The 21,135-nt window shown below is 45.3% G+C and overlaps 1 protein-coding gene across 6 annotated transcripts in view; it reads right to left on the reverse strand.

The window, feature by feature from the left end:
* Positions 1-21,135, reverse strand: part of MYO1E (myosin IE) — a 125,615-nt gene that overhangs the window by 82,770 nt on the left and 21,710 nt on the right. For 2 of the 6 annotated variants that reach the window (XR_011143790.1, XM_068958853.1), the window contains exon 1: positions 15,361-15,474. The exons of 3 other annotated variants lie outside the window; for them this stretch is intronic. Coding sequence is in view for 1 of the 3 variants with exons in the window: in XM_068958853.1 (XP_068814954.1) it covers positions 15,361-15,363 (3 nt within the window). In the remaining 2 variants the exon portion in view is untranslated. Of the gene's footprint in view, positions 1-15,360; positions 15,475-21,135 lie in introns of those variants that run through there. One more of the 6 variants, XM_068958852.1, reaches the window with a different exon arrangement.

Genomic DNA, 21,135 nt, shown 5'->3' on the forward strand with positions numbered 1-21,135 from the left:
TGCTGAAGCCAAACGTGTCAGGATACACAGGTTTTAAGCAACAACATGACTTACTCCTATAAGCAGGTACACCAATGGAGATACATCTGTACATCCATTTTCATCTCTATCACCTTATTGTAAGGTATAAAATAGAGTCTCCTGGCCTCTACGCCAGCCTTTTATTGGCAAATTTGCCTTTAGTATACATTAACATAGAGAACTGCACATTGTAAAAGGGATCAGAAAAATGGTTCAGTGTTTTCATACACCACTTAAGAGCTATTGTCTTGGCAAGGTTAAACTTGTGAGCCTTTTCGTGTTTACAGTTACAACTGGTAAACGCGTAACTCGCACATCACGTTACACACTATCACAGCTAGCATTTAAGCGAGGCCACGGCTCATGCCGGAAGCGCGCGAGGAAGCAGGACAAGCCCTCTGGGCAGGCGGGGGCTCTGCAAGGGGCTGGGCTGCTGCAGGGCGGGCGGCAGGCTGGCAGGAGCCGCGGGCAGGGGGACGCCCTCGCGCTGCCGAGGCAGGGCCAGACCCCTGGGAGCAACGACAAGCCTAAGCTCTGGTTCTCACCTCATACAGGAAAAAGGTGCCCGACTGAACCAGTTTCATGAGCAATACTGAACGTCTGAAAAAGAGATGGACAAAGCATTAAGGTGGGACGGAAGGGGCAGAGCTGCTCTTGGGAATGGGAAGCGTTCACCTAGATCAGACTAGGCTCACACCATCCCTCCGATCCAGGCCTCGGCCATTCCCTCTTCAACTTCTTATTCTTCCTTACTTGAGAAAGTAAGATCTATCATTCAGTCTATTGCAAATCAAGTCTTATTTCCCCAAAACAGGAGGCACAATACGATCTGGATAAGCTGGTTGTCAAAGCGCGCACAGGGTGCCAGTCCTTCCACACTTCAGTTTATTTAGGCTCCTAGTAGGGCTCCACAACACAGAGGCTGCGGCAGGTAGTAGGAATACACCCGTTACACATATTCCCCAATTCTTCCTTATTAAAGCAGCACCAGAGCAGCACCAACAGGCAGAGAGGGCGCGACGACTGGGGCTCTGCCCACCACACAGCTTCGGGGCTTCCCAGTCACGTTCTCCCATGCTGCCATCAGAGAGACCGGAGAACAGGAATTAAGAGAAAAATAGGACGTTTAGTATGGCTACAGCTAGAGTGGATGGAGACAGCAGGTAGGGAAATACTTTCTAGTTACGATACTTTCATATCCTGATTTGCCATAGTTGACCTAAAAGATATCTTCTCTTCCCAGTTTTAGTTCTTGAGTATATTTCCAGGTCTTCAGCACAGCAAGGATGAACACTGTTAGTGACTGGAGGCTTCAAGAAGGTATCATGCCAGGAAAGGAGAGCCTTCCACCTTAAGGAGATGTATTTCTTCTACCCACTCCAAGAGTTTCAATTGGCTTAAAACAAATGCAAAACGACCCCTAAAAGGACACATCTAGCTACAGAACTTAAAAAAACATTCCTCATTGTTCACCATATCCTGTCAGCAGCTTGAACATAATTTTAGCTACTGAATCGGTGCCTTTTTGTTTTGGCAATCAGCAATGATATTAACTTCTCTTTTGTTTTTTCCTTTCCTGTTTGTACACCTGCACTCTAATGAGCGCGCAGCAACAGGAACAGGATTTTATAGTTAGCCTACTACTCTGGATCTGTAAAGGGCAGAACGACGAAACATTTTTAAAATCCTGGGAAAAAACAATTACCTTAAGATCTAATTGTACTCCTCATATTACATTTATTTTCTTGACAGACTGGGCCTGTCAAAAGCAAACTTTGGGACTGTAGCTACCTGCCAGCATGCCTTTTAAACATCCCAGTTACCAACTTTCTCTCCTGCTACATATGGAGGAATAGACTAGGAAAAAGATCCCCGAGGTCCAAAGTGCATTCTAGAAGTAGGAATTTACTATCTTTTTTTTGGCTGAAGCCTCTTTTCCACTACATTAGATTATGAGCGATTTAGCTGCTTTCAAGTATCAGAGATCCAGTACAAACTGTAAGAGGCAGGTTACAGTCAAACCGACTGAAGTGGTTCAGCTAGCTTCATCCCTTCCAGCGCCCCACTGGACTCCGGCCAGCTGCAAGCCTGATGTACAGCTCTAGGAAGAGCAGCTCTCGATAGCTGGACAGTAGGGTTGGAGGAATTCCACGTTTCTCAAGGATAGCCTTGTACCTTTTGCCTCTTTTCCCATATAGGCCTCAGGCTGGCAACCCTTCTACTTGCTTGTAAAGAACATCCTACAAAAGGGAAAAACCAGCCAAGGCGCTGGCCAGGAAGAGGCTGGAAAGAGGCTAACAAACCCCAGAGAGGCGAGGGTGCACCGAACTGCAGCTGCTAAGTGCTCAGGCCACGGGGCACATCCGATGCAGAGTTTTGTCAACAATTTTTGCTGTTTACTAAGTGCCTGTTAGGTACCTAAGAAGTATTGCCACCTGTTTTGATGCAAAGGACGAGGGATAGATAAATCCATGCAGAACAACATCAAAAGCTTTCTCCTGTAACTAATTATATGTAAGCTAACAAAAAAAAAAACACACACACACACAAAACCAAAACCACACACAGAAGCGTCAGCCTGCAGTTGTTGCTGGTGCTTGACCCGCAGGTGCGGGGCTACTCACAGGCAGAGCAGTGAGTAAAGGCCACGTGCGCTGCGTTATGGTTCTGAGCTCGCCACACTCTCCTGCCACGCAGCAGGAGAGGATGCCTGCTAACTTGTTCTATTTTAAATGCATTATAGGCTGAGGACACATTAATGTACTGGAAGAGGCACAAGTGACAAGCTACCTCATGAACTCATGCACCAAAATGCATCAGCCCACATCATAAGGGATTATCCAAAAAGCAGCCTCATTTCAGTAGGTGAATGCTCAAGGCGTGTCAGACTATATAGCTATTCATGATTAACTCATTAACGTGGTGATCACGTACTTCTCTCCATTACGTGCAAACCACTACTTTCAAACAGACTCATCAGAACATCATTAATGACTATAAGGTTAATGAAATACCTGCCTTTACAACTCCGGAGAACAGGCTGTACTGTCAGTACAGCCTAAATATACTTGCTTCAGCACTTATCTTCTTTCACATAATTAAATCTGTTTTCAGAATAAACAGCTCTAAGATTCCTGCCCACAAAAACTCTTGTGACTGGAAGAAAGTTGTATGATACCTCTATAAACTGATCCCGTCATTGACGCAGGGCTCGTTTAGAGTACTGTATTGTGTTCTGCTGCTCTGGGTGGAGGGTTCCCCCAGGGAATCAAAGTACATAGCTCTCTTGAGAACGCATCCATAAAAGCCCGATTTTAGGCAGTCAATTTGACACTTTATACAACTGAATTTTAGTCCGAGTTCAAGTAGAGATTGCAGCACTTATTAAGAGCACGAGGAGATCAAGCTCAGTACTCCAAAAGTAAAGATCAAAATCTGCTCCCGGAGATGACTGGAATTTTCACAACGGAGTTATGTGGGAGCAGGTAAAACAGTGAGTGACGCCAGCAGGAAGTAGGGAGTACAACTTTCTATGATTACAATGTTTTTTCTGAACGATCTTGTATTTGCTTCTTTTTAAATATGGCTTTATTAGTGCCTAAGAAACCCAGCTTAGTGCCTGGGTCCCTCCCCCCGCCCAGGGCTACACACAATAACAGGAGGCCGCCCAAGTACCAGCCTCAAGAAAAAAGAGAAAAAGGAACAAGTGGAGAACGCAACTGAAGTGGACGTTCTATTTATTCTTTCTTCTTCCACTATCAGCAACCAGAGGCTGCCCACTTGCTTTGCTAGAAGCACTTGTTTCCACTTATACCAATTGTGCTCTTGTTTAATGTAACTTAAAATACACTGTTTTTAAAGCACAGATCAACCTCTGCTGTTTTTAAAGCACAATGCAACCTCTGCTGTAGAACAAAGACTTGTAACATGTAATAAAACAAAATGTTAGTATTGTAAAGATGCAAAAACGTCATCTTATCCCATTTTGCTAGCTCCGTTAGCGCTACTTGACTGCTTAGCATCACCATAACTCCACCCACTCAGCATCACCTCTTTTCAATGGACAGGGGTATTCATTTCATCTGGAATGATACCAAATATGGGAAAAGTAGCCAGTGCTCTTCCATTTCCTCTCAAGTGTTCCTAGAGTGAATCAAGGATAAAAATACAAAGTAAGCTACAGGAAGAAACCACTGCTGGTCATGAACTTATTCTGCATATTGAGATCAGGTCTCTGTGGACTGGGTGTGCTGGTATTTCAGGCATTAAGAGCCCTGGAACTAGAATTCCTATTTACCACTAGAAAAAACTTTAAGGGGTAGTATTCATGGGAACAGCTTTTAAGATTTCTTTGGAAGACAGCTGGGTAACTGACACTATGAATTGTTAAGTTCAGTATTTCTTTTAATATTAAATCTCTGTTAATGAAACCTTATTATACATGAAATAATTAATCTATTCTCTATTTCTAAAGGCTATTTCAAGTTTAACCACTCTGTAGCCTCAGAACAGCTTCACACACTATTAAATTAACATATATTCCTAAGATAGAGGTCAAAGTCAACAAAAACTACAGTAAGCTCTGTAAAGAATATATACTGTTTGAAGATAGGTTTAAACTAGAATAGATTCATCTCCTTCATTATCCTATGTACATTTTTTTAAACCATAAGCAGAACCATGTCAGTTGTATCAACTGTTTCATTAACTGCAGAGCATCATATATGTTGATTTAACTGCTATTTAAAGTATCAAATTGGGCAAATTGTTTTCTCCACTATATTGAATCCAGTCCTCTGCTGCTTTGTAGATGCAAATTATTATGCAGTGCTATAAGACAGTGACAGCTGTAGACAAATATCTAGAAGCTGTTGAAGAACCCAGATTAACGTTTGAGTTATTGGAAACAGTTGTCCAGACTTCAGGAAACCCAACATTCATCCTGAGGTCCGTGTATTGGATACTCTCGCAGTATCAGGTCTTCTTGCACTGGTTAGGCACTCCAGTGATTTCACATGCTCTGCTCCAGACACAGTCCCATCCTCTCTCATCTGAGAAATCATGTTTTGAACTCTGTGGTTACAACCCAACACAGAGAGAGAAAACAAGCGTAAAAACAAAAGCAGTGGACCTCTCCTACAATGAGGTAATTTTCCCTCCCCGACACAGCTCTGGATTAAGTGGAACTCAAATGTTTGTTTATTAAGGGCCAAATGCTGAATCAGATCTCCATGGGAATATGGGAAGTCACATCACAATCTCCTTTTGCCACAGAACACTGGAGTTCATTTATCTTCCTCCTCCTAAACACGCGAAGCCTAATTCCACCTGCAAAACACCCACCACAAATAGCAGAGTCCGCACAAGTGACTGCGACTCCAACTTTTATGGGCAAAGAATATTTGCTGATGCTCCATTCCTATGAACCAGGACCAGCAACAGAACTAACACGGGAGTTGGGTCCTACAGCACTCAGCAGTTGCCACTGAAGGGACTCTGCCTTCCACAGTCGATAAGCAGAAGAACACTGACAGCAGTCACTGCCATGCACCCACTGAATCCCCATCACCTCACTGGAAGTGGAAACAATCCTCCTCACACAAGCACTGTCTGCTAGGAGGGGAAAAAGATGCTTTGCCAGGCTAACAGCCATCACAGAGCCGGTGAAGGACTCACTGCGTGGAGATGGTTCAGGCTCAGCTTGGCATCAATTCATGCATTTTTAGTGCTTTGGCCACAAGCACCTCAGTAGCTTTAAGCATCTGCTCTGCAGATGCTACCAGGCCCATGCTTCCCCCTCCCCACCAACACCAATTAACTGCAAAACAGTCACCTTACGCCAGTCGATTCAAATCTTGCAGATTACACATACAACAGCTAGGATACCCTCAGAAACTGAGAACATCTGAATTGTCTGGCCCTGAGAAAGTTATTTTGATTTTCCAGTGCAAAGATCAGAATTTTCGTAGGAGTCCTTAGTTTGCCGAATCCAGCAATGATTGACCAATATAATAGCTTCCAATGTATATTTAAAGTTTGGGGGGGAGCACTGAAAAAGAAAGGCTTTGGAGTCTGCCAGCAAAATAGTACCAAGCCCTGGAAGCAAAATTGTGCCTGATGCTCAGTCATAAGTGGAAAGAAGTAAGCTGAAGAAAATCTGGACTTAGTGGGACTAAGTCTGCATGTTAATTTGTAAAGTTAAATATCTTTTTGTGGACGAAAGCAATTCAGAGTTCAGGAGCAAAAAGCTTACTTGAGAATAGTTTCAGCAGGATATTAAACAGTATGTAGAATAGAAGCTGTATGTAATAAAATCATACATTGTAGCATGGTAGAATAGTTTCACAGCATCCAGAATTTTAATTCGAAATGTGGTAGGAATACTGTCAGAAGTTTCAACAGAAGTACTGTGTGGTCCATAATTTGCTTCCATAAAATTAAACTGTACCGTTAATAGGAGTTACAGAGCTAAAAACGATACAAGGGTCTAAATCCAACGGCGGATTCCACCAATTAGTTTGCCCTCTAGATGACCTAGTCCTGCATCACTAGAACTTTCAAGAACTTCAGGCCTCCCAATCTATATTCAGATAGGTTTTTAAGCACCAATACCAAGACACATGGAAGAAACATATGCACCGTTCATTACCCTTGGCTTTATCAACAAAAGATACTGTAAAACCATTTTACAATTCAGACCAAGAGTATGCACTTCAGATTACCATGAAACGTCTATTAAGATTAGGTCTATGAAAGAGTACTCCTTCAGCACAGCTCTAAGAAGATTGCCTTCACTTGGCCAATGGAATATTTTCCAGTTCACATCCCAAAACATCTGCAGTTAAGATGGTCAAAAACTGTAAGGGATCAAGAGTGATTCTTCTGGCATGTACTGAATACCAACAGCTCAAAGCCCAACAACAAAGTGCTAACTCGGTAAGTATTTAGAATACTTGGGTAAATCTTTGGCTTTTTTTAAAAATCTAAACTCCCCAAACTGGTAGCAACTTCATACCAGAACAGCTATTAGAGCGTATAGGGGGTGTAATCCAAGACTACTATACAACTTTAGAAGTGTTGGCAGCATTTGTTACAAAAAAAACCCAAATATACTTTGTAATAGCTTTGTACTTCTTTACAAAACTGAGAATAACATAGGGTTAAGAGGTACTGTAAAAGCCAGTCTAGAAGCACAGAAGCGTTGTACAGACTTGCACCCTTCCAGGCAGAAAGAAAAGAACAAAACAAGAACAGACAAATCAGTGACTACCGCCTGGCATTGCGAGTGTATTACTGATAAAGTAGTCCTAATTTCCATCTTTCTGTATCTCTGCTATTAGTTAAGATACAACTCAAAGCACAGGAAGACATAAGTCACTGCAAAAATAACAGCAAGCACTGGTGAACTGCCTAGAATTTAAAGCCTCACAAATGTAGTGGAATGTCCAGTTGCAAACAGCAGATTGCCCCAGGTGCGGGATCGAACATCTGGCAGAAGAGGACGGCACAATAAGACACAAGCATGAAAGATTTAGAGTCTTGAGTGTTAAGAACATTTGCCAGAATGGAGATGCCATGGTTTGGAAACGATATCAGGCTGCGTTGTTCAGACTTGAACGTGGCTTTGCTACTTAAATTAGACAAGGATGTCAGCAGAGAACTGGTTAGAGACTCAGGCTCAGCTGACGAAGGTGATTCAGTGAGTGGTTCTGAGCTGGCAAAGAAAAACCCTTGGCACTTCCTGTACAGACACAAGTGCAGCGAGTCCCTACGAGACTGCCACTCCTGGCTGAAGGCTGCCAGTAAACCTCCTCTCATTTAGTCGTCAGATTGCTGACCAAAGTATCAAAATAGCTTCTAGAAGCACATGCTTTTGCTTAAGCCATTCGTGTTCAGTTTTTTCAATAGGGAAGCGGGCTAAAGAAATACCTACGTATCATTGTCCCACCCAAGCAGTCTGCTTTGGTGTTGTTCCCCAACAGCCAAATGGGCGAGAGCCTGCTGGCAGGTGACGGGAGCAGAGCAGTGTGCACGCTTACAGCCCCTTCTGCACTTCCAGGACAGCATGGACCAGGAACCAGGGTCAAGATCTGGAACTTCTGGTCACTAAGTCCACATTTAGCAGTTGAATGTAATTGTAATAATTATTTTAATAGGTAGTTCCTTAGACATACATAGATCTGCTTAAATAGGTTTTCCAATAAGCATCTCTGAGGACATCCCTGACTCATGTCCTTCTAATTACCAGTATTTGTTTTCTTGTTAGCTCTCCCATTGGCTTCCTGTTTAAAACACAGCAACAAAAAAAAACCAAACACTTTCAAGCTTGAAGTAAAGAGTTTTAGAAATATAACTGACAGTTTACGCACCCAATTCCCCAGTGGTTTTAACAGCAATTAAATTCTTCTTTGTGTCTTCAGTGAAGAGATCTCATCTACCCCACTTGCTAAGCTGTTGAGATTAAATAATCAAGCTAAAGTGTACTTTCTGTTGCACATTAAGGAGTCAGTAACTCCAAGGCCGCTTACTCCTTTGTACACGGCATATTTAATAAAAATAAGCAAATTAACTCCTGTAAGGTTCAGTGTGGAAGCACTTTGCACCAAGAAACCTCTCCCTTACCACGGGAAGGATTCAGCAAGGCCAGGTGAAGAGACTCCGGACTGCAGAGCTGGCCGCCAAGGGGCCAGGGTGGGGAAGGCGAGAAAGTCAGGAGGTGGGGGAGGAAGACTGGCAGGTGAGGATGAGTCAGGCGAGCGCAAGAGCCACACTTCCTGGGTACGGCAGCAAGCCGGCAACAGGCTGGAAGGGAGCACGAAAAGGTCGAGAGACTGCACAGGAAGGTCCCACTAAAGCGCAAGAACAGCGGCTTGCAGGCCAGCTCCTGCGAGAGTGGAGCAGAAGGGTGCTCTGCTTGCACAACAGCAGCCCTCACCATTAGGCCAGGAAAACATCTAAACAACTTGTCAGAAGGGAGACAGCTCTCTGTTTTGATCCTAAGACAGAGAGCAATTCTTTTCTTTGCCTTCTGTCATTTGTATCTGACATTTATTTGTTATTAAATACTTTTATTTCCCCATGTATTATAAAAAATAGAAGCCAAATAATACACAACAGCTATCAAATATGGTCCTTGGGATACAGTGGTCTCAAATTAACAAACAGCACACACACCTGTAACATCTGTCCATACCCAAGTAGTAGAGACACTTCTATAGGGGTAATTTAATGAAGGTCATGGGCTAATGACCAGCGTTATCCAGAAGAGCCCCTGGCATACCGTAGGAGAGTAGGGAAATGACTGAACTCCAGCTGAGAGGAAAACACGTAACAGAATCTTAATATCATTTCCCTCAAAAGGTTTAGTCTCATATGCTAATGTAAGCCCTTGCTGCAGATATTTAAAATAAGACTTTAATTGGATAGTCCAGTGGCCTAAAGTGGCTTCATTTGGAAAGTTAACAATAGAGTAAGCCAGCATTTTCTTGGCTTTCAGAGCCTATGCCTGGCAATTCCTGTGTTTGCAGTGGGACTGGACTGTTTTCCACATACTTATTTCTGTAAGATAAACATATACACTCTTCCCAGCTCCGAGATTTGCTTCTTTGATTTTCTCCCTCCCTTGTTAATTCCCAGAACAACAATTGTTTGAATTAGGTGCAAAAATCCCTCCCTAACATAGCTCTTAATGCTTCCCAGTTCCAACACTCCATCGAGCTCTAAAATCCAAGGTCCTAAAAAAGCAGACTGAGGTCAGTTGCTACAGAAAGCGCTTTAGGAAACTCGACAGGGAAGCAGTTTGATTTGTCACCTAAGCCCCGTGCTGTGGCAGCAACCAGAACTAAAGTGTAAGCAAAATAAGACAACAGACAGGCTGACACAGTAAAGCAGATCCCAGGCCAGTCTGGCCCGGGACTGCAATGATTTATGTCAGAAAACCCCATGTTTAATATGCTAAATCCACTCCTAGGGTTGTGCAAGGTGCTTGACAGGAGAAAGATGACTTCCCACTTTTTTGGGCTTTTCCCCATCAGCTGTAACAATTGAAACCAATTAAGACTTACTGATACAAAGGATTATTTTGTAGCTCAGAAGTATTTATTTACATGATCTCTATCTATACATTTAGTAGCACATGCATACTGTATTATATGGCAAATCTAAACATGCAGGCAATTCCTGGCTCTTTATGTTGAACTTAGAGTAGAGAAATATATAAAATTTTATTCTTTGCTATCACTTGATTAGATCAGCGTGTGACCTTTCAGATCACTGTCATCTTTATACCCTAACTCCTAGAAGCAGGAAAAAGATCAAATTGGTATTTCTGAAGGGGAAATATTTAAAGTGATTACAAAAAGAGCTGAGAATTAGCATTCCTCTAAAGAGAAGCATTGAGAAGTTGCTCATCAAGTAGGGGAAGAAAAATACCCTTCACATTACAGTAAGAATATTACTAAGATTGCTCCTCACAAATTCTCATAGTAGATTATTTTCGCTTGACAACCTGTTACTGACCAGCAGTCACTACAGCTCTATAAAGCCTGCTTCAACTTCCATCCCTCCCCAATACGTACCAATGCTTTAATGCTAGACAGTAAGACTGGCGTAAGTTATCCCTGACTTCAAGTCAAGAAAGTGGCTGTGAAGAGCTTAGTTACAAACTAATGGCATTACCAGCCCAATTTCTTCCAATTTCTTCACCACAAGCTAGATAACCGGGGGGGGGGGGGGGGGGGGAGAGGGGGGGAGGAATAAAAGAGGCAACTCCAGAAGGCAAAAGCTTATGGGGAAAATGCTGCTGATGTACATAAATACACAGTTGCATGCTCATTTATCACCTGCAAAAGCTGTGTCTAGGCAACATTCTGCCTACATTAGTCTTGTTGGAAAAGCGCTCTAACCTGCAATCTAGTCATTAACTGCTCTAAGAGTCCAGACTAGGAAGATGCAGAGACAGCCATGCGCAAAAACTTAACAACAAAACGTACCCAGTATGAATCATTAGTTTTGCTGCTGAACATGCTACTGTGTTTTATTTCATGTATCAGCCAGACATGAACAACATAAAACTGGAAGATTTTTTCCAGGAATGCACCCCTCGCCGTAATGGAAAGCACATGCTGCTATCCTCTCTACTAGTCCACGTTTGGCAGAGCACACAGTGAGAGCTAATGCTACTGTCTGCACCACCAGACAGAAACACACCCTTCAAATACATAAGCACAGTGTCTTGCCTGTAAATTTCTTAGAGGAAAGACTTCGGAGAGCGCTACAGAGTCCCAGTTCGCATGGTACATTGGCTATTTTAGGACGAAATCCTAAAGCCTAGCAAGTACTTTCAGGCTAACTGACCCATTTTTTCATTGCTAGACTTTCACAGGCACTACATGCAATCAAGACATGCTCAGCAACTTGCTGGATTGGGCTATAATTATTTCACCTCTACTGCTACCAAGCAGCATAGAACTGCCAGAAGAAAAGCGTTCCTTTTCAAAACTCAACCATTCTGCCTTCCACCTTTGTTAAAAGAAGAGATAAAAGAACAGGAAGCCACCAAATAAATACACCAGCTGAAACACACATACTGATCGCAGCACTACAGCAAAGTGCTTAGCATTGAAACATTGGCTAAAAGCAACAGATGAACACATGTTTTTGTTTGACATAAGTGAACTTGATGACCTTGGCTTGTTCAGTGACTTCTACGCTACTCCAGATATTGTTGATCCTGATTTTTTATTGAAACCCTCCCTTCTCACTCTTCCCAACCACAGATCGACAACAGGTAACAATCTAGAACAGAAATTATGCAAAAGCAGGCAAAATCTGATCATTAATGAATTGTGGGGGGGAGAGGGGGTTCTTAAATATGGTAGCAGTTTATGCCTTAGTAACACTAAAATGTTTGCTCACTAATGTCAAATATTTCATCCTTTTGAAGTAGAGAGCCAAAGCCAGCTGACAGCACTCAAGGGAACCATCTTTCATTAAAGGCTATTGAACTACCGTAAGTGAAAGGTTCAAGACTGAATCTTTACCACATTATTAATATGACAAGAGTTTATTTTTGTAACATGATTCAGATTCTCTACCCAACTCCAAATAGGGTAGGCTACGGGAGGCTTTCCAGTGCAACTCGGCAAAAGACACAATGGCACTGGGCAGGTCAGATGAAAGTCACTCCAAACTCACGTTACACAACCAGAAGCCACAACATTCGCCTGACCTTATGCTCGATTCCAAGCAACTTTCAGCTCAGTGTTGCTGGAAGGTTTCCTGAGCATTAAGGATTCAGTCCTTTACTGAACTGGCACTATTTTATGCTTTCATAATGTAAATTTTTGAAGACTTACAAGTTACAGCTAAGCTGTTAAGAAGCTCTAGTTTGTTTTGAATTAAAGAGTTAAAACAGCCAGTTAACAAAACGCACACGTTTGGCTAGAATCATGGGAGCAGATGGCACAGCACTCAGGTGAGCAACACAAGGCTCTGCAGGACCGGACCGGACGGGGTCTGAGATGAAGTCTCCCACCCAGCCACCTAGCCATTTGTTTCCTTTATGTAAGGACAAACAGGGTGGGTACCCTGCAGCGTTTTCAAGGAATCGCCTGGCAAGAGAAGCCAGCCCAGGCAAGAAGCCCCCAAGATAAGCATCGCCACGCTGCTCTCTGTGGCAACATAGCATCTCACTAGAAGTAGGTGCTCTCCCCACACAGCTCCTTGTTTGGAGCATTCAACCAGTACACACCAGGACAAGTGACCCAAACACTCAAATCTCAATTTGTGGCATCTTTTATGAGTTGTCAAGTGTTTCTTAAAATTATGAGCTTTCATGCACTTTGGCCTCATTTACTGTTGCTTGCTCCCACCTCATACTACCACGTACAGCCGCAAAACAGCTCACCCGTTCCGTGTCTGCAAAACTCTTCCTGAAACCACACTGTTAACCGGATAGGGATATTGACCTGGATTAAAAACCAGCAAAAAAGTGCTTACATATTGCTAGATTGCATACGGCTGCGTAGTCTCACCAGCAGCCCTGAGGGGCGGGGGGAAGGCAGCATGGCACAGAGGCTGGGGAAAGGGGCACATTTAAGCTAGCATCACCTTTGAGTGCTCTCCTCCATCAGCCCACCGCCCGCAGGGTATTAAACAACCGCAAGCAGAGTCAGCAGTAGCTCAGCGCGCTGCCCTGGGGCCTGGCAGGACAGGAGAGGGTCGCTCCAAAGCCACAGGGACCGCGCAGGCTTAACGGGGGGAACACACAGCATTCCTACACATTCTGCTTTTCCTCCTCCCCATAGAGATCAAAATAGCTAAGATAAGGGAGCTAACATAAGGTTTTATACAGGACGAGGAGAAAGAGTAAAGTTTCAAGACATTACACCGTGATTCATGTTCTTAAGCAGCCATTCCATTGTAAACATAGGTAATCCCACCAGCTTTCTGAGCTGTAAAATACTACCTTGTAACGATTATCAAACAGTGGTTTAGCCAGCAAAGTTCTTAAGAGTTTTTTCTTTTTTTAAACAGCCATCTTCATCTTCTCCGGTTGCGACTGTCATTCTAATTTGCTTAAGGATAATCTTAAAACTTCAGTTCATGTCACCTTCAAACATCACAGTTATTTTGCTCAAGACTATCAAAATAATTGATAGTTCAGTCAGTTAAATATTATGCAGTAATCAGTTTTAAAATGCCAAGATCTTTACTTTGAATAACTTTTTATTACAAGAATGGGCCACCTGCCCCATAAGCACTCTGCGAAGCAGCAGGTACTGCACGTCATACAGCTTAAACAAACTTCTGTGTGCCTCCATCAGTCCTGGGACCAAGCACACAAAGCACTAACAATCACAACACCGACGATACAACAAAAATAGCGACTACGAAGCAGTAGCAACATTCTTGCTTCAAACAGATGAATTTATGATATCCACCAGATAACAATACACAGCCTTTGCCAGAGAGCCTGCCGGTGTCACTGGTATCTATGACACAGCAAACCCTGGGGAGCAAAGGTTACAGTTAAAGCTGATTTGAACCACCTGGTTCAATAATCAACCCACAGGGATCACACACACCACCTTATCCGCAGCTCCTTACCGTATCAGGACTGGAAGGGCTGGTGGTATTCACTACCCTTGTTTGTGGTAGAAATCTTAGCCTCCTGACCCCTAAAATACTTTAGGGTAAAGGTTTGTATTCAACACAGGAGTAGTTGGGCCCAAACGTACCGGTCTCAGGAGGTCAGAGCACATGAGCCAGTGGGAGAGGAGCATCCCTTTAAACGATACCACCCGCAAGGGGCCCAACTTAAACTCCACTCCAAGTCAATAAATGGGAGCTCTGAGCGTGCAAGAATGAGGCCAGTCAGTCTTCAAATAAGGTTTAGCTTCTGTGGGAACGATGCCAAAGCTTTCTTGTACCTGAGCTCTCAGCTCTTTGAGACTCAGTATCAGAACCAAGCTCTTGGGCAAGTTGCTCGTGTAAAGGTTGCAGACCCTAGGTTACGCAGCCTTTTTCACTACCCATCCTAAACTCTTGTGTAACATTGAGATAATCAGTCTTGCAACAGGTAGTTATAATCATTATTTGGAGTGCTTTAGCATGAAAGCTATTATTAGCCATCAGCAAATTAACAGAAGTTAGCCAGCTTCACCTGCTAAACCTCATTTTTGCCCCGCAGCCAACCTACACCTATGCGCTCGAGTGACACCAGACCCCCTGATCGCGACGGCCACGCAGGGGGCCAGCGGCGGGCGCCCGAGCCGGAGCGGCCCTCGCTGCCCCCCGGGCCCCAGGCGGCCCCCGCACCTGGGGGCGCGGCGGCGGCCTGAGCGGCCCCGAGCACTAAACGCGAAGGTGGCGAGAGGCAGCGCTCGCCGGCGAGGGGCTTCGCGCTCCCGCAGAACGCAAACGTGCGGAACACCCCTCGCTCCCCAGGCGGGAGAGGGGGCACGACAGGGAGGTTTCGCCTCCGCAAGCCGCGGCCGGACGGCGCAGCCCCCCGCCCGGCTCCGCGGAACCGCTGAGGGCGCCTCGGAGCCGGCCGGCCGGCAGGCGCGGGCAGCCCGGCAGCGCCGCTCCCCCACGCGCGACCGCGGGCACCCGCCCCGCAGCCGCGGCCGCGCCGAGCCGCCTCCCGCACGGCTCCGCCTCGCTCCGGCTTCCCAGCGAAAGTCAGGAAGAAGAAACAAATAAATTAAGACTTAAAAAGGCCAAAAAAAGCTTTTCAAAGAGCAAGCGAGCGGGCAGACTAGCAGCGCTGCCCCCCTTGGCCTCCCGACCGCAGCTCAAGCGCCGCCGCCCCGGCCCGGCCCGGCCCGTGCCTACCATGGCGCCTCCGCTCCGCGCCGCTGCCCGCGGCTCCGCACAGTCTCGCCGGCGCCCCGGGACGGACGGAGCGAGCCCGGCCGCCCTCCCGCGCGCGCAGCTCGCCGGCGGGGCGGGGCGGGCCGGCCCGCGGGGCGGGGCTCGCGCCGCCGGCGGGGCGGGGGGGGAGGGGGGGGAGGGAAGGGGAGAGGCGGGGGGTGCCGGGGCCCGCGCTGCCGGGAGGGGAGGGGAGGGGAGGGGAGGGGAGGGGAGGGGAGGGGAGGGGAGGGGAGGGGAGGGGAGGGGAGGGGAGGGGAGGGGAGGGGAGGGGAGGGGAGGGGAGGACCGGCGGCGGCGGCGGCTGCCCTGGGCCGGCCGCGCGGGCGATGTCCATAAATGGAGAACTCGCCGCGGCGCAGCCAATCGCCGCGCGCCGCCGGGACGTCATTCCCTAAGGGAATCCCGGCGCCGCCGCCGGCCGCGGCGCGCTCACCTGCCCGGCGGCGCCGCCGCCTCCGGCCCGACCGGCTGGGGCTGGGGCTGGGGCTGGGGCTGGGGCTGGGGCACTTTTCAACCGACATAGCAGCACCCCAGCAAGGCTGCTGGCGCGCCTCGTGTAGCTACAGCTCTTCTCTCGCCCCACGTAAAAACACCTACAGGACGGAAATACTTTTAATCTCACGCGAGAAAGTCCAGTGTCTCTTGACACCAAACACAAATGTGTCCCCCAAAACTCAAGTGTTTGCCTTGCCGTTCGCATCCAGGCCACTTTGCGCGCAGTGTTTTAACAAGAATTCAGGCAATGTAACTTCCCGAGGTTGTTTCTAAGGGGCCAAATAAGCAAATCCGTTTCCAGTCCAGGACCGTAGTCCTGCTAACGAACCTTTCTCCTCAAGTTTGAAGCCCTGGCATTGACATCAGTGGATTTCTAACCACCACTTCTAAGCGAGAACATGAATTAAATGGTAATAACATAACCATCTTACAATCAGACCCCAGCCATATGTTAATACTGCTTCCAAACCACTTCGAAAAGCACTCCCCAGTAGCACCATTTATTTGTTAGTCATCGTAAGTACTGTCTCTCAGTTAATCCTGGATTAAAAAGAAGGGCAGTTACTGGAAAAAAAACAGGGAGTAGTTTATACAGAATATATTCATTAAGGCATATTTTATTTATAAACAAAATAAAGACCCACTTCCAAAATAACTTGGTGTTTCGCAATAAGCAGATTCATTTCTGCCGAGGGCTCAAGGCAGAGCAGGTCGGCGCTGCGCTCGCCCAAGAGCGGCGGGTGCCGCGGCGGGTCCCTGCGCAGCCGAGGTCGGGCAGCTCGGCACAGGCACCGGCCCTCGGCCGGGGACCCGCCACAGCATGGTACTCTGCAAACATTAAACTTGACTGATAAAAGGTTACAAATTCAGACCACCCTGCTGTGCTCAACACAGGAACGAGACAAAACTGTTTACCTGGGCCTCTCTTTAGCCCCGCACGCTTGGGCGCTTCGGATGAAACCGAACAGCCTCCTTGGCTATGCTGCATCCTCACTTCTCAAGAGACTGATCCCCTCCTCAGCTCAGCGGGGCTTGCACTGTACGATCACTGATCATCTGAAGCCTGCGATGTCTGTATTGGATTGCCTGGACACTAACTGACTTCGATAGGAGGGAGAGGGAAACAGTTTCATTGAGGAAGTAGCTGGGTGGTAAATACAATCTGCTATTGCTATTGAAGCAAAAATATATCCGATGGTGCTAAAAGTGAGAAGTTCACAGGAACCCAGCTTCACACTTTGGTTCCCAACAGAAGGTGAGTAACAGCAGTTTTAATGAAATAGGACAACAATAGTTTGCCTAGTATTTCACTTGAACAAGAAAACATTACATAAACTTACGAGACTAAGATAAATGGCGAAGAAAAACAACCTACAGGTATCAAGAGAGTATGTAAGAGAGTATATATAAGACAGGTATAGGAAACAATCTACCTAGGCTTTATGCAATTTCACATTTGCTTCTTTTAATGTCTAGGTTCACTTTCTTAAGACAGACATATCTGCACGTATGTATACATGTTCATATGCATACAAACATCTTTATAACATTTTATAACTTTATGAAAAAAGTAGAGAAACTAAGTGGTGGAAAAACCTAGTTCACAAGGTTCTCACTAGAGCACTAAAAAACTATGTTCATATTGGATAGCTAACTGAGAAACTAGTCCAGAGCTCCCTGCATTTTACATGTGCTGCTAGGACCCAGCTACTCTAGATGGACTAGGAAACAACTTTCAACACAAATTCGTGGGCCAAAGGCATCTGTGCTCTCCTTTTTGCACAAACCTTTACTAAGCACTGTGTGTTCCAGGCAGAGTCGAATTCACAACAAACTCTTTTCATGCTTTTTAACATAGTGGCTTAATTCTGCTTATTTTAATGATAAACATCTAATTCCCAAGCTGACTATACTGAGTGAATGATACTTATTCAACATCCATGCTCAGAAGTGAGGGAAGGCATTTCCCTTCAAATGTCAGCGGTGGTGTGCCTAGACGGTCTGCATGCCTGAGCTTCTCCAGCTAATAACGCGTAATAGTCATCTCCAAGGAAGGCAGAAGCCACAGTTGCATCTTGAGGGGCTCCAGCAGAGCAGCAAGGAAACTGTGTACATTTAAAGTGATTCACAAAACTTAAAAGCAGCAACATTTCTATCACAAAATTCATATTAACAGGTCACTTTTAGAAGAACTAACTTTAAAAGAAGAAAAATTCCCCGCATCGAGAACTTTTATCAGCCTTTTTCCGTGGGTTCATTTGCCTATATACAGTTCGACAGTGTTGGGTTTGGTTGGTAACACTTACACCTCGTGCACAGGAGCGGTAACACCAAGAATGACTTTTGGGGATGTCTTCTGGATGCAGAAATTAGTTGAAACTGACAATAATTTTAAAAAGGCACTACTGTTTTTCTCATATTTCTGAAATATATTTAGAATAAGTTTTCCAAGCCACATATTTGTGTACTGCTGATCAGAACAATTTAATTAATAGCTTAATTAATGCCTGAGAGCCACTAAAATAAGGCTTATTACCCTTAACAAAACATCAGACTTTTACTTAGAAAACCACACAACCTGGTATTTCTCAGAAAGACGAAGCATTTGTGTCATAGAAAAACAACTGGTATAAAATTAAGTAAAGTTTAGAAATTTAATGTAGATATTTTTTGGTCTATTTGCTTTCCAAAGAATAAACATTCACTTTAATCATCTTAACATTTTTCTGCCAAAATGCAGATGGTCACTTTCTACCCTCAGTTGCACTTGCTGAGTGGTGAATTCTACTTACAGAAAATAAAAAAAGTCAGCAATTTCTTACAGTGAAATACAGGGAGAAATGAGATGGCATGTATAAAAAAAGAGAGAAGATTATGACTTGAAAAGTGATGAAGTCACTTCACTGATTAGAACAGATAAAACTTCCACACTGGAAAACAGCACAATCACTTTCGTTTTCTTTTAGTCCCCTTCTGTGTATTCGACACAGTATCTTCCTCCTTTCCTCCCTTTTGCTGGCCTCGCGTGCTTAATAACACGGCAGGTTCGACGTGTCCATCTGAAGCGTCGTTAGAATAAAAAGTACAGTAACAAAGTCAACACCTTCCTCATACATTTTACTGTTCTGAGGAACAAAAGTGCACACCTTTTTTACTCTGGATCTTATTAAGAGAAGCCTCAGACGTAAGAGATATCAGGACTCACGGAGCTGAATTTTTCTCCAACTGCAAACCAAAAAGTACGAATAATGTTGCTGCTCCCAAGACTGGTATAAACCTGGAAGAACTCTGCAAGGACTTGGAAACCCAGGAGTTTTGTCTCCCATATTCCTCTGACTTTAAGCTATGTAGGATCACATCAGCAAAAATACAAGTATTGTATTATTTTTCTCAGAGGGAGAATTACTGAAACTTTACAGAAGCTCTAAGACCAAAACTTTCTGTTACCATGAGCAACCTGATGTAACGTCGCTAACGTCACATATGGTCACTATAGTGACTATACACTCACGAACTAACGTTAGCCCCGCTTTGCGTGGGGAGTTGGACTGGATCATCTGCTTACGGCCCCTTCAGCCTAAATTATTCCGTTCCATAATTTGGTGGTTGATTATTTAAAATGGGGTTCCCCTCGTGAGTGACACATCCGAACGCTCCACAATAAACTCTTGTTGCTGTTGTTGTGCCTTGACAGGGAAAGTGATCTGAAATCACCTTTTAGGAAAAAAAGGCTGTTCATTATCAACTACACTGAAGATATAATTTTATAAAATCCAACCCTTTTGTGCTGCTTCTGTTAGAAACATCGAAGAAATGATATAAATGCAAAAATCATAGTTTTTGATAACACAAGACGAAAAGAACAGCTGTATTGGATCCAACCAAAGACCGTTCACCCTAATACCATGTTTCTGACTGTGGCCAGCGTGAAAGCCCAGGGAAGAGCAGCAGTTAAACGTTACCTGCCCATACAGGAGGCCCCCCCTGTGCTGAATGCTGCTGCCAGAGCAAAGGGCTAGCGGGAGAAAGCAGAGAGCACTCGGGTGGAGATATCTTTTGCTGTTAATTTCAAGACTTCAAGATGAGGCACAAATATGGACATGTCTTTTAAATAAAATATCCTTAATCAGTTTGCTTAAAGTACGTGTAGCCACGGATCAAATAAACCAACTGGCACTGGGGTATGCCAGTGTTTCCGGTCTAGTTCTAGCACAGGATATCCAGGGCACGTTGGAGCTGCTAGATCCAACAGGTGAATTATGCCTTTTTTATATATTAGGCAGGCTTGAGAGAAGTGGTAGCTGTCTCTACAACAGCTGCATTCCTCGCACACCAGAAACTCATAAAAATCAAGGCAAATTAAAGCTGTATAAGTATTTGACCCCAGAGAACCATATGCACACTGCTCAACGTTTTAAATCCCAGTCCTGCAAACATATACACACAAGAAAACGCTAAGCATCTGAGTAGTTTGTTAACAAGAAAAATCACTACGCAAGCGTACGAGAACTACACAGGCGCTTGAAGTTAGTCGAGATACTTGCAGGGTCGGAGAATACATCTGTTCTCCCCATGAACGTCAGCACTGCATCCAGAATACTGCGCCCAGTTTGGGGCTTGCCGACACACGGGCGACATGGATAAACTAGAGCATGTCGAGCGCAGGGCTGGCCGGGGCTGGAGCGCAGGCCCGGGGAGGAGAGGCTGAGGGCACGGGCCTGCTCGGCCTGGAGAAGGGGAGCCTCCGGGGACCCAAGATGAAGCCCTACAAAGAGGTTATGGAGATGACAAGGCCAGGCCCTTTGCAGCGCTGCCTGATGGGAGGACGCAACGTAACTGGAAACGAGAGAGGTTCAGACCGGGTATAAGGAGAAGGCAGGTCAAGCACGGGAACAGGCACCTGGAGAGGCTGCGCCGTCTCCGTCCTTGGTGGTTTTCAAGACCAGGCTGGATAAAACCCTGAGCAACCTCATCCGGCCTCAGAGGTGACCCTGCCTTCAGCAGTGGGGGGACTAGAGCCCTCCTGAGCTCCCTTCCAGCCCAAATTTGCCTATGAGGCTACGTCATTCACTATCCCCTTTTGAAGACACCTATGGCATATTTTGCTTTTGGCCTGATCCTTTGCTGTGGGAATTACTTTAACATAAACAGGTCAATCAGAGAATCGATTCAGATGCCACGTTACTCTTTGTAATGTGCGCTCTCCAAGACTTTTAACCTTTCAGTCTGCCAGATACCCGG

The sequence above is a fragment of the Struthio camelus genome, chromosome 12, assembly GCF_040807025.1.
Source record: "Struthio camelus isolate bStrCam1 chromosome 12, bStrCam1.hap1, whole genome shotgun sequence".
In the NCBI taxonomy this organism is placed as follows: Eukaryota; Metazoa; Chordata; class Aves; order Struthioniformes; family Struthionidae; genus Struthio; species Struthio camelus.